Source organism: Dryobates pubescens, chromosome 25 (genome assembly GCF_014839835.1).
Source record: "Dryobates pubescens isolate bDryPub1 chromosome 25, bDryPub1.pri, whole genome shotgun sequence".
Lineage (NCBI taxonomy): Eukaryota > Metazoa > Chordata > Aves > Piciformes > Picidae > Dryobates > Dryobates pubescens.
The window spans coordinates 11,392,239-11,408,818 of NC_071636.1; the positions used below are offsets into that span (position 1 = coordinate 11,392,239).

Genomic DNA, 16,580 nt, shown 5'->3' on the forward strand with positions numbered 1-16,580 from the left:
TGTCCAACACAGGGTCCAGGCTAGTGTGCAAACTGTGCTATGTAGTGTGCCAGAAGGTTTGGGGGTTTTGTTTGTTTTGTGCTAAACAGTCATAAGAGTGCAAAACCCCTGGAAAGCATTTCTAGGTGCTAAAGTATTTGAGTGATAGCCCCAACCCATTTTCATGTCCTTTTCCGAGGTCATTGAACTTGCACTGGCAGTTTTCACCACGTCAAGGCTGTCACAGCAGAAGCTGCTCACCCTGCAGGCTTGTCCTAAACTCTGGGATTTTCAGTTGCTGCTGCATGCTCCGCCTAGCCTTGTGCTGCTGTGCTGCCTCTGCCTTCCTCCCGAGGATCGCTTTGATCTGCCCACAGTCATGTCAACTGCCCAGGGAAATGACCCCTAATAAGAGATTCTGGAGCTGCTTAGCAGGAAATTGCTAAGTGTGATGTTGCTAAGCAATACCGGGCTGGCCTGAGTGCCCGGGACAACGCTTCTCCGCTGGAAAACCCGGGGAAGGTCGAGGGGTGTTGAGTGTCTGCTGCTTTCTGCTCAGAGCAGTGGCTCTGAGAGTAAATAACAGTCCTCATCTCATCGGGGCTGGTGTGACGGTTATCAGCAGTGAGGAAGAGATCTCCCCCGAGTGCAGCAGCAGCTGCGGGTCGGGCAGAACAAGGCGTGGGCAGGGGGAGATGTCCAAAGGAGGAGCGACTCCTGCAAACAGGAGTTGTATACATGGAGAGAGGTAACCATCCCCCGGGAGCTGGGGGCTTTGCGAGCAGGTGGTCGTGGGCATCTGTCTAAAATGAAATTCGATGGTGAGCAGGAGCTGCCTGGGCGCAGGAGCTCCTACATTTCGGACACCTGCTCATTTGGAACCAGTGGATAATTTTTGCTGGGCTTCTTAAGAAACTGAGCTCTGCTTTAGTGAGGGGAAAAGCTCCCAGATAACACTTCCCGAGCTACAACAGGTAGCTGTTGGTGGTGAGGCACTGAGCCCTTTTATCCAGGGCTTTTTTCCGTTCGATTTCTCTGCCGTTAGAGAAGTAATTTCAGCCCAGCTCAAGGGGACACTGCGTAGTGCAAAGTCGCCTGCAGGAGGTGAGGTCTCCCAGTCAATTCTCTTTAACCAGCTCTTCTGAACAAAGATTTTTTCTTTCTTTCCTCTTCCGCTGCTTTCTGCTAGTCCTGTCTGATATTAAACCTCTCCAGAAGCAGCTACGGTTCATTGCAGAAGGTGTCATACCAATGTCCATTGCGATTTTGCCCCAGTAGCATCTAGAAACAGTTTTTCGTCTCTGCCAGTTCCTCATTAATTCCGTGTCTTGTAGACCTTTTTTCCCCTCCTCTTTCTAAAAAGAGAAGAGTATATTTACAGTTTCCATATTAAAACTTCTGTAAAGACAATTTCCCAAGCTATTGAGTGTATTAATGTGCTAATAGGAAGTGGGGAACACAGATGCTAAGTATGAAGTACATTTTCATCGTGAACCGGCAGGAGCTGGAGATGTCAGGGTTGTCCCCTGCCATCTGGTCCGTCAGAGCGTGTGGCAGATTCACAGCTCTCATGGGAGGACACGCTGCAGAGGCCATAGGAACCCATTACGCTGTTTATGGGGACAAGCCAGACATCAGTCTGGCTGAGACTGGCTATCAGTCGGAGATGCACCAAACAGTCTTTTCTACAGCACATTAAAAAACTCGGGAGGATGAGGCTGGTACTTAAAGAAATCATGATGCTCAGAAAGAAGCGTATCGGAAACCTGAGGCGTTTCGGCTAGACACAGATACAAAGCCGAGAGGGAACACAATCAGCTCAGGGACCGAGTCGCCGCTACGAACCGCGGACGCGCGAGGAGCGGGACCAGCGCTCGGCGCTGCGCAACGCAGCGGACAGACCGCGCTGTGCCACCCGCTCCCCGCTGGAGCTCTGACACCGCCTCCCTCATTAGCATCCTTTTCTCCTCCTCCTCCTCCGCCGGCCGGGCGCAGAGGGGTGCACGGCAAGAGCGAGGGAGCCGCGGCAGCAGCGGGCAGCAGCCGCTACCGAGCCGCGCTTTGCTCCGCGGCAGCGCCCGAAGCAACTTTCTTGTTCCGCGGGGTGCGGGAGAGGGGCCATGTAATCGTGCATTCGCCCCTCCCCCCCGCAGCTACCCCGACAGCGCGGACAAGGAGCAGCGCAGAGCGGTGCCTGCCTAGGAGTGCGGACGCGGAACAGAACCTCTCTTGCGGAGCGGCGCGGATTGGAGCGGAGCTTCCCAGGCAGCGCAGCGCGGAGTAGAACGGAGGCTTCCCGGCGGAGCGGGGCCAGGAGCGGAGCTCTCCCCATCTCGCCTTAACTACCCCCCCCCCCGGCGGGGCCGCAGCCCGGGGCGGGAGCGCGGATGCGGCGCGGAGCTGGGAGGCCCGGCGGAGCCCAGTGCGGGGCCGGGGCCGGGCCCTGCCGGGGCAGGCGGCGGGAGGCGCTGGGCGCGGGGGGATGCTGAGCCCCGCCGCCCGGCACCGCGCCCGCCGCCGGGAGATGCTCCTCGTGGTCGCCCTGTGGCTGGCGTGGCAAGAAGCGCCCGCAGCGCCCACCCCCGCGGCGGACGACATCACCCGGGGAGTTGTGAGTTATCCGCGACCCTCTCCCCACCGTCTTCTCTCCTCTTCCACCCCACCCGATACCCGCCCCTCTGGATCATCTATCCCCTCCACCTCCGCGCATCGCTGGCCCCGCGGTGCTGGGCGAGATCCGGCAGCTTGAAATGTCCCCAGTAGCCCTCGCATTGCAGCCCGTGCTCGCCAGCTTGTGCCCGCTGCTCGTTGCCCCGTCCTCCCATCACTGTGTGTGGTGCTTTCGTTGCACCTGCTGACCGTTTACCCGCGCTGCTCCCAGAGCCCTCCACCCGTTACCCACTGGTCGGAGCCCTTTGGAAGCCCGCGTACTCTCCCTCCTTTACACCCGGTGTACAGTGCGACCCCTCGCAGTCACTGCACGCACCTCTGCACCCAGTGCGAGGTGCCCTCCCCGATCCACTGTATTGTGCCCTCCTGCACCCTGGCGCGGTGGTCCAACTTTCCCCCAGCCCAGCATCCGCGGGGTGACGGTCCCAGCAGTGCGCACACATGGCTGGTGGTTTCTCAGGCGCCGAGAAGGGCTGGCCTCTCTCCAGGGCTCTCTGCCTGCGGTGGAGCCACACAAGCTCCTGCCAGTCAGCGGGGGTACAATGGCACGTTTGGAGTAGGAGAGATCCCTGAGGACAGGAACGCGCTCGGGGATGCCATAGGGGATGCTCCGTGCCGGCGGCAGGCCGAGGATTGACTTCATTGCGGTGATGTACTGAGCATCCTTGTGGTCCTGCTTCTTTGCTCACAGGTGCCTGCTCCGTTTGCAAGGAGGTGACAGGTTTTAGCAGGCAGTGGGGGCTTAGGTCATGTCTCTGCCAGGTCACAGTGCCAGCAGGTCTGGGCAGCTTCACATTAGCTCTTCTGAGTGGGGAGAGATGGAGGCTTTTCTCTTGGAGGGGTAAAAGTTTATCGTAGCTGGTAGCAGCCATACCTCAGAGAAGCCCTACGGATACATCAAATCTGAGCGTTGTAAAGCTGTCTGTGTCTGGGCACGAGTGAGCAGTCCTGGGTGAGCCCGCCAATTTGGATAGATTTCCTGAAATTCAGCGAATTTCAAAATGCCACCCATAAGCTGCTGTGAGGAGGCAGGAGGGAGGAGGATTTGCAGGGTTACCTGAGGAGCAAGGCTTGCACGCAGCAGTGTGCCAGGACACTGGTACCCAGCCTTGGCTGCCAAGCTTTTGCTCCAGCTCCGTTCTCAAACACCTGCCGGGAAGGACAAAACCTGTCTTTCTCTATCAGCTTGTGGCAGCATAGAAAATGTGAGGAAGATGAGGCACATCTGCATCAATATGGTGAATTTGCTTTCCTCTGGAACTAAATGTTGAAGCTAGGATTAATATTTCATGCAAACGGCACAGGAATTGATGTATTCTGCCCCAATCAATTTGACTCAAACTTCATCTTTGACCTGCTTTTACCCTTGCTACCATACCTGCTGCACTTGGCTTTTACAGGTTAAATGTCAATACTCGGGGGGCTTATTAGTTATCACTGATATCTTTGAGTCATTAAGGTACCTTTTTTGTGTCCTGGGCTGGATTTGAGCAGTAGCTCAAAACCATGCTGAAGAGCTGTGGCTGCCTTGCAAAGCAAATAGGGGATGGTGAGAACAGTGCAGGAGAAAGGAATTAAGAAAGTCCTATATTGAAATGAAGTATGATGTAGGCTGGGAAGTACGGAGTAGATGATACCAGATGGGATCTGGGTGATTTCTCCTCTCAAGCTGATGTGCTTGCTGGGGCAAATACATCTCTCTGGCTTGAGATGGTGCTGGTGTGATGGTAAAGCAGGTTTGTGCTTCTGCCCTCTAATGAGCATCAGGCAGCAGAAAATGCCAGGTATTTTCAGAGGTCTTTTTGGCAGGAAAATACCCCTGAGTGGGAAGTGTGAGCTTTAAGAAGAATTATTTGACATCCACTTTATGAAGCAACTAAGAAATTAAAGATCTGTGGTGCATTTCAACCAAATATTTGAAAACTAGGAAGCATGAAACCATGGCGATAGAAAGCTCCACTAACCTTTGGAAATTATATCCAGCAATTCTCTGTAGTAAATAGAGCACAATGTCAACAGAGCTCTTACATCCCAAATACCCCATCTTGCAGCTGAGAGGCTTTCAGTGCTGAGCAGGACCATGCCTGTGAGCTGCATCCTCCACTCCAGTCCTGCTGGAGGTTCGTTTTAAATGAAACAGTGGTGCTGGGCCAAATTAAAGTTCAGCAAAACGAGAGAGGACTATAATTCAAAGGCAGCTCTTGTTAGAGTGCTGCCCAAAGCAATATAATATAGAATGATTCTCCAGATTTCATTACTAGTGGAATATCCTGCCCAGTTTATAAATCTAACTTGATTATTAATGTTTTTATTGTTCTCCATTAGCTGCCCTAACAAAGAGGGAGCATAAAATAGCAGATGAAACGGAGCTTGACTTGAGTGTTTGCCTTGAGTTTTGAGATTTACTGCTTTGCATTTTGCACTGCTGCCTTTACAGTAACCCTCTCCCCGCCCAACCCCTCCTCGCCACGGTGCCCGGCGTTTGCAAATTGCATCTTTTTATGGCTGTTGGGCTTGAGAGTCTCATGGGTGCCAGCAGCAAAAACTTCATATACATTAGTAGCAACTGAGTAATGAGAGCTCTCACTTTGCTGGGCTTTGAAGGAGGTCTGAAGGGAGGTCTACCTTCAAGGTTTATTTTGCAGAAGAGATGGCACAGTGGAGTCTATACACTGAAGGTGTTGACCTGGGGACCTGCTGGTTTGTGATGGAGCTGGCTGTTAAGGAGGCAGCTCCTGCCCACGGGGCTGTGTTGCTGCCCACTGCAAGTGTGACTGCTCTGCAGTGGGACGCAGGGCCCTGGGCAAAAGCTGTGCCTTGGGGATGGACTGGTGCCCAACACTGGGCAAACTTGGACCTGAGGCAGGCACTTTGCCCTGGCACTGGTGTTGCAGGACAGGCGCTAACTGCAGGATGGTGCAGGATGCATCATAGAATCATAGAATTGTTAGGGTTGAAAGGGACCTCAAGGATCATCTAGTTCCAACTCCCCTGCCATGGGCAGGGACACCTCACACTAGATCAGGCTGCTCACAGCCACATCCAGCCTGGCCTTCAAAACCTCCAGGGATGAGGCTTCTACTACCTCCCTGGGCAACCTGTTCTAGTGTCTCACCACATCATGGTGATCACCAAGATCATCCCTTCTGGGCCCTGGTGTCAGTGGCCAAGGGATGCAGGAATGCCAGGAAAGTTTGACTGCAAGAGTGTGGACACAAAAGGCTGTGAGCTGCTTTTTCTTGACTGTGTGGTCAGGGGTGATGAGGAAGGTCTGTGCATGCCCCCCAGGCTTTTCTCCAGCTGGGGCTGCTGGGCATTCCTGGGGGCTTGCGTATAAGCGATGCTTCTCTCGGCCTCCTGCTCACAAAGCCTGTCTGTGTTATTCCCAGAGAAGTTGCTCCCAGGGGATGGATGCATTTGCATTCATCGGTGGAGACCACAGACCCACACCCCCTCTGCCGTCGTCCCAAGCGGCTCTTTGTTCAGGGCAGGGCGCTCGTCTTTGTGGCAGCTTCTCATTTGAATGACAAGGATGCGCTTGTGGGGAGAAGCGGGGTGGCACAGAGCCCTGTGACACTGTGTCCCACTCCCACCCCCCCTCCGGCTGGTTGCGGTGGGCCAGGGGGATAGACAGAGGTTCCTCTGTGTCCCCACATCAGGAAGCAGAGTGACAAGTCTGTGCCCTGCATCTCCCAGGTGCCGAATTTCCAAGCAGAAGCCTGCCCATGCCTGGGGAACGGGCTCCTTCTTGCTGTTCTTGGGGTGCTTTTCCTGCATGCAGGAGGGTGGGAGCCTCCTGCTGTTGTCATTTCCAGGTGCCTATGTGTAGCTACACATCATAGCTCAGTTGCCCTCCCGCTTCCACCTGCTTGGGTGTCAATCAGGAGCTCTTCTAAATTGCTGCATTTAATCACCTGGGATTGGGCAGGTGTCCCTGAGACATGGTTTAGCTCCTGGTTCAAGGCTTGTGATAATTAGCCCTCTGAAAGTAAAATCCCCTTGTATGGAAATAGGCTGTTCTTTCTACCAGGAGAAACTACCAAACTTGTAACCTTCTGTTTCTGCTAATGGGGAAATTAAAAATTGATAATCCCAGTTGGAGTTTCATTCAGCCTTCTAAAATGGCAAGTCTTCCAGAACAAAATGCTCAATAGATTCCCTAAACAATTAAGGCATTCAGGCCAACAGCTTTGGAGAGAGGAGCTTTGCTTGGCCCCTCTGTCATTAAAGCCCTCATTCCCTTCCTGTATGGAGCATCCCATATTAATAAATTCCCTCCAAGAAAGTTAAGATACCATTAAAAAAAATAATAGAAAATAAAAGAAAAGAAAATTAAGTGCTGCTGATTATGTTTTAGGGTATCTCTTGAAGCCAAAGTACAATGCAAACTAAACTGGATTGTCAAAAGGCTGGCTGGCAGCTTTCAAATAGGCTGCTGTGAAAGCATTTAATCTGGTATTAAAGCCTTGGCTGGTTTGAACCACCACTTCCCTTTCAGATTTGAGCACCTCAGCCCTCCAGATACTGTAATGCAATTTCCGTCTGGCTTGGCTGCTATTGTGGACCTCGTGTGAATTACCCAGGGTAGTTAAGCTAAATTTCCTGCTTTAATGAGCTTATGCCTTCTGGAAGGGTTTAGAACAGGTGGGTGAACCCTGTTGTCACTGGGGACTTCCTCATGGTTGGTGCTGGGGATTGAGCAGATAACCTCCCACCATGGCTCTGCTCTTCATCCTTGTGTGCTGCAGCAAAGCACTGAGGGAGTCAATGAAGCTCCCCCAGCTTGGGGCAGAACCCTCCCGGGCAGAACCGTCCCAGCCAGACCCTCCATCTGTGGTGATAGTGTGCTGTGGAGCTGTACCTCAACACCCTTCTCTTTCCCTTAAAAACCCCTGGGGGCTGAAAAGGAAGGCTGCTGCCTGTGTGCACCTACCTGACTCATCCTGCCATGTCTCATTATTCTCTCTCATTCAACTCAACTTGCAGCACAGAGTGGGGAATTCAGCATGTCCCATCCCCTGCCTGGCTTTGGATGGGGCTCTCCAGTTTGGCATCTTGGTAGGACCATACACATTAGCCCCACTGAGAACACAGGGGTGATGCATATGTGGTGTTGCCACAAAACCAGGGCAGAGGGGGGAAGACTTGGATCTCCCTAGGTCCCTGTTTTGTCCCTGCAGGTTCATTAGTGCCAGTGGTGGCTCGCTATGATTCATCACCAGGGCCACGCGCTAATGTCTCATTATTTACTCATTGGCAAAAGTGCCGCAGGAATGGGCTGTGTAGCTCTGGGAAAGGTCATGCTGTGACTGAAGGAACTTTTATTTCTGTATGCTGTGGGAGCAGGCATGCACCCTGCATGGGTCTCGGGTCCTAGCTGGCCTTGTGGAGGTGACAGCATGAGAGGGACAAGTCCTCGCATCTCAGCTACAAATCGCCAGGGGACAGTAAACGTGGCCACTGTGTCATCGTTCTTTAAAGTGTCTTGTTCAGAATAGAGCTGCACTTGAAAGCCAAGGATTTGCTTTCAAAATAACCTGAGATCTGACAGCAACAGTTCTCTCAAAATGCTTTCTTTAATCAAAATCACTTTAAATGGGTAGATTTGGGAGTTTTGGAAGCTGTTGCTGCTGCGCGCGTGCAGCTGCATCTTCTTTGTCCCAGATTTTTATGAGGATTGTCTCTGATTTCTGGGTCAGAGAATTAAGAGATTTGATGTTATATTAAAAAAAAAACAAACCAACAAAACCACACCAAACCACATATGCAAAGTTAAATCCAGTGCAAAACAAAGCAGACGTGCGGGGGCGAGGCAAGAAGCCTGCTGAAGGACTGGAGAGTTTTTAGATGGGCGTAGTGAGAAAGTGCCTTTGACAATGGGGTTTGCATAGAGGGAAGTCCTGGTGTGGAGTAAACACCGACAGGCACCCAGGAGTGTGGTCTTCAGATGGGTCTCTTGGCAGTTTGATTAGCCACAACAGTATCACAGGAAAGAATCCCATCAAATCTGAGGAATTTCCTGCCTACAGAATAAAGCATGTGCACTTTAACATCTTTATTGATGATCTGGATGAGGGCATTGAGTCCATCATCAGTAAATTTGCTGATGACACCAAGCTGGGGGCAGGAGTTGATCTGTTAGAAGGTAGAGAGGCTCTGCAGAGGGACCTCGACAGGCTGGACAGATGGGCAGAGTCCAACGGCATGAGATTTAACACATCCAAGTGCCGGGTTCTGCACATTGGCCACAGCAACCCCATGCAGAGCTACAGGCTGGGGTCAGAGTGGCTGGAGAGCGGCCAGGCAGAGAGGGACCTGGGGGTACTGGTACTGATGGATGGTAGGCTGAACATGAGTCTGCAGTGTGCCCAGGCAGCCAAGAGGGCCAATGGCATCCTGGCCTGCATCAGGAACGGTGTGGCCAGCAGGAGCAGGGAGGTCATTCTGCCCCTGTACACTGCACTGGTTAGGCCACACCTTGAGTACTGTGTCCAGTTCTGGGCGCCTCAGTTTAGGAAAGATGTTGACTTGCTGGAAAGTGTCCAGAGATGGGCAACAAAGTTGGTGAGGGGTTTGGAGCACAGCCCTGTGAAGAGAGGCTGAGGGAGCTGGGGGTTGCTTAGCCTGGAGAAGAGGAGGCTCAAGGGAGACCTTCTTGCTGTCTACAACTGCCTGAAGGGAGGTTGTAGCCAGGTGGGGATTGGTCTCTTCTCCCAGGTAACTAGCACCAGAACAAGAGGACACAGTCTCAAGCTGCACCAGGGGAGGTTTAGGCTGGAGGTTAGGAAGAAATTCCACACAGAGAGAGTGATTGCCCATTGGAATGTGCTGCCTGGGGCGGTGGTGGAGTCACCATCATTGGAGGTGTTTAAGAGGAGACTTGATGGGGTGCTTGGTGCCATGGTTTAGTTGATTAGGTGGTGTTGGATGATAGGTTGGACTCGATGATCTTGAAGGTCTCTTCCAATCTGGTTTATTCTATTCTATTCAATTTCTATTCAAAATTGTTCTTCCAATAAATCTGGAGGTGATCTGCAGTTCCTGGTGAGAAGGGTCTGAATACAGTGAGTTGGAACATGGTAGTGTATTCAGGAGCTTAATATTATTTTTTTTTAAGAGAGAGTTCTAAACTGTCAGTGGTCAGATGGAGTTCTTCACACCAGCTGACATGTTATTTCATCCTGACAATATTGATCTTTTGGATGAACAAAAGCAATTTTACCTGTGTCACCAGGTCCTTGCTTGAAGCTGATGGACGTTTGGATTTTATTGTCTTGTCGTTTAACAAACCCCAACTGGCATCTCCTGTGGTTCAGCTCCCAGCTGCTGGAGATCACCTGACAGCCCTGACAATACCATTGCATCCTGAGTGTGCTCTGCAATTCTAGTATGTCTCACACATACCTCTGTGAGGACTCAGGACAAAAGATTCCATCATCCAAAATATCAGTGGGTGATAAGTGATCTGGACTGCTTCATCCACAGCTTTGTCTTCATTTGCAGAGGCTGCCTGTCCTACACCATGGTGGGGGCATTGAAAATGCATGCAGTTTCCCCAGGGCTCCCATTCCAAACCACCTGGCTCTGGATTTTTCCACTTGCACCAAATGTGCCTAGCTGGAGATGGCAGACTACCAAGAGATCCAAAGGAAACTTTATGGGTTGTTGCTAGACTTTTGGAACCTCACTGCACAAGGCTGTTTTCAGAGCCATGCTGGGATCAAGTGAGCAGCTGGACCCTGGAGGGGACCTGAATGGGGTAAAAGGATAGAAAAGACTGGATGGGGTTCCCATGGGATCCCTGCTGAGAGAGAAGCCTGGAAACACTCATCTGAGGAAGCATGCACTTGATTGGCAGCTGTAGACTTTCCAAAATACTGTGAGCTATAGGCTATACTGTTTGTTCTCAGGCTTTGAGTGTCTATGTATCTGCCAACCCTTAAAGATTTGCTTTTCTCACTGAGCTGTTGACACATGCAGAGGCCCTGCTGCTGGTTGTGGCTGAAGTACATCTCAAGAGATGGATTTTCATGCTTCTCACCAAGCTGAAGCTGTGGCTGAAACACTGGGTGTTTCTGTTGGCTCCCCGCAGCCACCCCTGAGGCAGTGCTTTCTCAAGGACCTGTAATTACCAAAGCCTTGGAAGTCTGTTTGGCTGAAGCATGTAATACAAGAAAACGCTCCTTTTGTCCTACCATAGCTCCTGGGAAGTTTGGTTATAAGATCCCAAGGAACAAAACGATGCCATGAATGCCAGAGACAATCCCACCATGACTCCAGATCTAATTACCTGTAAGCTCTGGAGCTGATGAATTCAGCCTTCAGGAAAGGGTGTCAGATCTCATTTGTCACTGAACCAGAGGAAAAACAAAGCAGTCTCTTCTGTTTTACTTGAGCCCACCATGCAGGATCTCCTCCAGAAATACTACATCCACTCAATACTGTGTCCTCACTGGTGTTTGCTTGAGGCTGCACCTTTGACAAGGCACATTCTGGGGAGCTCTCACCGGTCCCTAGGCTTCTTCCCACCTTGTGGCTTGTGTTTACTTTGTTTTCGTTGTTCCTTCTTCATGCTTATAGTGTCACTCTGGCACATCCACCAACAGAAGGGCGGTCAGTGATACTGCTTGAGGAGCATCTTTATGCCCTTTGATAAATTCCCTGCATTAAATTGGCTTTTATTTGTCTTGTTTCTTTCCCATTTTTTCTTACTGCTTGACAAATCCCCCATTGCTCTTTACCAAGCCGTGCTGTCTCTACCTTTGCATCCCTCATGTCAGAGATGCGGTTTTGCTCAAAAGTGAGAGGAAATTGGGTTCACAAAAGGGAAATCCCTCGTGAGATGGCAACATGTTCTGCAGAAAGGCTCAGCAGAAGAGGGGTAGGTGGTGTGGGATTTTTTTGCCATATTTTTCTTTATGCTGCAGAAATGTATCCTTCAGGTCTGATGAATGAGACTCTGCAATGAGGAATAATCTGGCATGGCTGCAGCCAGCACTGAAGTGTACAGCAATCTAGTTCTTCCTCCCAGGCTGGATGCATGTCATATTTCATGACAGAATGACAGCCCTGTCAGACAATGTGTTGCTGTTTTGGTGTTTCCAATATACCTCGTCCTTTGGTGCGTGCTCACTCAGTGTCCAGCAAGATCAAGATAATCTAGAGGAAATCAGCTGTCACATTCCAGGGACTCCTGTGGGCACTGAACAGGGTAAACACTGATTTTGATAGTCTTCTACAAACTGGTCTGGGTTAAAAAAACACACTCAAGAAGATGCTGAAGTTCTCTTTCTCTGCCTGAAATTCAGAGCACCAAGTGCCTGATCCACCAGGCTCTGAGGCATGAGATGTTGATCAGGCAACTACATCACTCTATTAAATGTGAACTGGCTTTAAGCACTGGACTGCTAGTGATCAAAGGCTTCCCTTCATCAAGGCTATCCAATCCAGCCTGGAGGTGAGTGGCTTTGGAGGGGTGGTCTCCTTTGACCATTTCTGCAGCTCCATGGGGTTCAGTACAGCTTGAGTGGCTTCATTTGAGCAGTGGTTGCTGGATCAGCACTGGTCAGCATTTGGCTCCTAAGAGCTGTTTTGTTTCCCATCCAGCCCTGGCAGTATGCAGGATGGTGTGGTTGTGGTATGAACATGAATGCTGATGCAGAGTGTCCTGCTTTGAGTGTCCTGCTGGTGGTGGCTTGCATGTGGTTAGGCTGTACCTTGGTAAGGTCCTGGCAGTACTGATTCCTGTTGCTGCTTGTGACGCTGCTGGCAGTAAGTCATTGAAGGGGAGCACTTCAGGGAGCTGGGCTTGCCCTGCCTGCAGCTGCAGCATGCAGCTCTTGTGGGTGATGCCCTGGAGTGATTTCTGCCTTCTGGACATTCAGAATCCTTTTGGCTGAGCCCTAGGTTGAGGGAGAGATGTGTGAGGTAGAGAAATGAGCTGATCCAGCTTTTTTCATCCATGCTTCTCTTACTGGGTGGGGATGTTATTTTAACTGGTCTGTCTCTTTCCAGCTGGGTCTTCCCTTGCATCAGGGTTTGCCTGGAGCCCAACAGCACCCAGAGGAGCAGCTTCAGAGGGTTCATGCTCTTTGCCTGGGCTCTGGGTGGGGATACAGAGGTTGGAGGAGATGGGTGATGGTTGGTGCCCCTCTGCCCTCACCAGAGAGGGCTCATTCCCCTCTCTACAGTGTTAGCAGAACTATTTCAGCAAATCACCTTTTTGAGCAAAAGGGATTTCTTTCTGCAATACCCAAAGTCTTTGTGAGCCAGGGCTCCACACCTGAGATCTCCCCACTCCCAGCCTTTGCAGAGAGCTCTCCTGGGAGACGTACATCAACCATTTTTCTTCCGTGGACAAAGCCCCAAGGTGAAATGTGGTTCCTGAGCCCAGGTGGTGCGTGGACCTTGCTGGCAAGCGAAAGGCACCGGGCGGGCACTGCTCGGGGACACCCTTGTGTGCCCATTGGTGTCGTGCCAGTGCCCTCTTGTGGAAACTGGGAATATATCGGAGAAAATAGGGTGCTGCACTGGGTGCAGAAATTGAAAGCCCACCCGTGAGAGCAGGTGAGATGCTGGGCTCTCCCCCCGGCTCTGCACCATGCCCAGACCCCCAGACTGCTTCCCCAGTGCCTTTTTTAATTGCTGTTTGTGTTAATAGAGGAAGAGGAATGGAGTGAGCTTAGCCAGGGGCTTCCCAGCCTTCAAATCCTGCCCCTTGGGGCAGACCTTTGGTCACTAAATACCTGTGTGGTGACAAAGCTCCCTGCTTCAAGTGGATGAAGACTGCCAAGTGCCCTCTGCGCCTCCTCCCTATTACTCTGCAGTAACTGCCGCTTGCCTCCTAGCAAGTACCCTCACTGACAGCTGCACAAACTTTGACTCTCCTCTTGACATGGATTGAGCTTGCCCAGGTATTTCCTTTAACCACAGAGCAGGCACAGAACCACCATCACTCTGCTGCTCTCCTCGGAAAGGTTTGAACCACCTGCTGGAAATGTCAGTGACTGAGTGCACCCAGGGGACAGCAGTACCAACGTGCTGCCTCTTGTCTTCACAGCCCAGCATCACCCTTCCATGGCACTCGGGCAGCTCTGACTACTAAGGGCAGTGATTAATAGCTGCCCTGGAGCAAATGTGCTGGTGCCAAGTGTCTTCTGACCTCACCAACCACTTTGCTTCCAGGCCCCTTTGTAACAGCTGGCACAAATCATGCTGTGCTGTGTAGGAAATGCCAGACTGGCACCAGCAGGCTGTTTTCCATCCTCTGCTCTGGTCTCCCAGCCCTTCAGGATTCTGGTGAGCCACATGCCCATTTTCTCTCTCTGCCACAGTAACAGCTCAGGCAGTGGATCTAGCTTTGCTGCTCAGGAAGCCCCAGTTTTACAGCTTCCCTGAGTTAAAGTTCTTATCTTCTCCACACTTCCCTCCTCTCTCATTTATTAATATCTTCTTCCTGAACAAACAGCCTCTTTTAATAGTTAAAGTTCTTTAGAAATTTAAGAGCAACCTGTCTCCTGCATTTCCTGGAGAGCTCATCTTCCTTCCGTGCTTTCCTGGAAAGCAGTGTCTACAAAAGCCACATTGATGGAGGTCATTGGTGTCAGCCCAATGCAGGAGAAAGAGCTGGAGTTGTAGGAGCTCTGTGTTGAATTCATCCAGAATCCTTGGGGTGACTTGCTGTCCTTGCTATATTGTGCCTGTCTGTCTGCTCACAGTCATTCATTTTTCTTGTCTGTTCAGAGGAATTGATTCTCTGGGCAAGGACATCTGGGCTCTTTTGTAGCTCTGGGATCATCTCTCAGCCTCTAGGTTATCTAGATCCACGCCATGTCTGAACACTAACAGTCCTGAATTCATTTCCTTTTTGGTGAGGGCCAGTATTGTATTTCTGATGTTGCATCCTAGGAATTCAGTCTTGGGAGCCAGACTTGTTCAGAGCCAGGTTTGAACGGGGACAAGGAGCTGAGCCCTTCTCACGTGCTCACGGAGGCTTGGGTCTTATTCAGAGCCAAGAGATACAACTGCAGAAATTTAATTAACATTGCAAAACCCCCTTTAAAGCAGAGTTTCTGGCAAAGCTGGCAGCTCTGCCATGCGAGCGGGTAGGATGCCTGAGCGGCCTCCACAGGGATCTGTCACAACATAACAAATGTTCCCTTGCGCGGCTGCTTGCGAGGACAAGGGAGGAAATCAATATGGCATGCTCTCCTCTGCTGGGGTAGCCTTGAACCCTAAAGAGAAAATTAATTGGCAGCCAGCTCCCAGTGCACCACTTCAAGATGCTCCAGAAAGCCGGAAGTTCTGGGTAGGAGTTGGGAGGTTGGCAATGTGCTGGGCTGGACCAGCTAGGGAAAGATGTTGCTCCTTTAAGAAGGACATTGAGATGCTTGAACGTGTCCAGAGAAGGGCAAGGAGGTTGGTAAGAGGTCTGGAGCACAAGCCCTATGAGGAGAGGCTGAGGGAGCTGGGGTTGTTCAGCCTGGAGAAGAGGAGGCTCCTGGGAGACCTTATTGCTCTCTGCAACTACCTGAAAGGAGGCTGTAGACAGGTGGGGGTTAGTCTCTTCTCCCAGGCAACCAGTGGCATAACAAGAGGACACAGTCACAAGCTGTGCCAGGGGAAGTTTAGGCTTGATCTTAGAAAGGAGCTCTTCCCAGAAAGAGAGATTTGGCCATTGGAATGTGCTACCCAGAGAGGTGGTGGAGCTACTGTCATAGAATCAATAAGATTGGAAAAGACCTCAAAGATCATCAAGTCCAACCTGTCACCCAAGACCTCATGCCTACTAAACCATGGCACCACATGCCCACGTCCAATCACCTCTTGAACACCTCCAGGGATGATGACTCCACCACCTCCCTGGGTAGCACATTCCAATGCCTAACAACTCTCTCTGTGAAGAACTTTCTCCTCACTTCAAACCTAAACTTCCCCTGGTGCAGCTTGAGACTGTGTCCTCTTGTTCTGGTGCTGGTTGCCTGGAAGAAGATACCAACCCCTTCCTGGCTACAGCCTCCCTTCAGGTAGTTGTAGACAGCAATAAGGTCACCCCTGAGCCTCCTCTTCTCCAGGCTAAACAATCCTAGCTCCCTCAGCCTCTCCTTGCAGGGCTTGTGCTCAAGGCCTGTCCCCAGCCTCGTTGCCCTTCTCTGTCCCTGAATGTGTTCAAAAAAGGATTGGATGTGGCACTTGGAGGTCTGCTTTAGTTGTCAGGAGGTGTTAGGTATTAGGTAATAGGTTGGACTTGATGATCTCTGAGGTCTTTCCCAACCTGGTTGATTCTATAAACCAGGTCTGGTGTGGAGCCCTGAGCCAGGGGCTGGTGCAGAGGAGGTTGTCTCAGTCTGTATATTGGTCATATATTTTTTACAGGGAAAAAGGGGAAAAAAGTGACCACCTACAGCCATGACTGAGCATGGAGAAATAATAAAATCAGTGGCAGGTGGAGTAAATTTGGACACAGTTTGTTCTTCCACAAGGATGAGAGGGACAGAAGGAATAGCTCTGTTGAGGTAACCCCAATGCCTCAGTATTTCAAGGGCTTACAGGTCTCCATCCACATTGGCCTGGAGAAGTTCATTTCTGGGGGAGGCCACACACCAGGGAAGCAAAACTGGTTGCTGCTGTGATCCTGTCATCAAAGTCTCAATGGGACATGCTCAAGCAATCCAAAAAGGAGGTGACCAGAACTGGTGCTTCTGTGATGACTGGAGGTGTTTGACCAGGGGAATCACTGCTGATTTCCAGCTTGCCTTACCTTCAAGGAGCGTAAGGGCATATCAGCCATTGGAAAGGTGATTCTGCTCCTCATTAAGAAGCATAAAGGAAATTACTTGTTTCCACAGCATCAAAACAACTGAAGGAAGCTGCCAGACTCCAGCTCTCCTAAGGCCTGACTTGCTGGCATGCTGCAGGGCAAGAGGTAACCT

General features: G+C 51.1%; 1 protein-coding gene across 1 annotated transcript in view; it reads left to right on the forward strand.

Annotated features, from left to right (window-relative positions):
• Positions 1–2,136: 2,136 nt before the first annotated feature.
• Positions 2,137–16,580, forward strand: part of MMP17 (matrix metallopeptidase 17) — a 78,199-nt gene continuing 63,755 nt past the window's right edge. Inside the window, exon 1 of the mRNA XM_054173122.1 lies at positions 2,137–2,590. Within this exon, the coding sequence (XP_054029097.1) occupies positions 2,462–2,590 (129 nt within the window). The 5' untranslated portion in view covers positions 2,137–2,461. The remainder of the gene's footprint in view (positions 2,591–16,580) is intronic.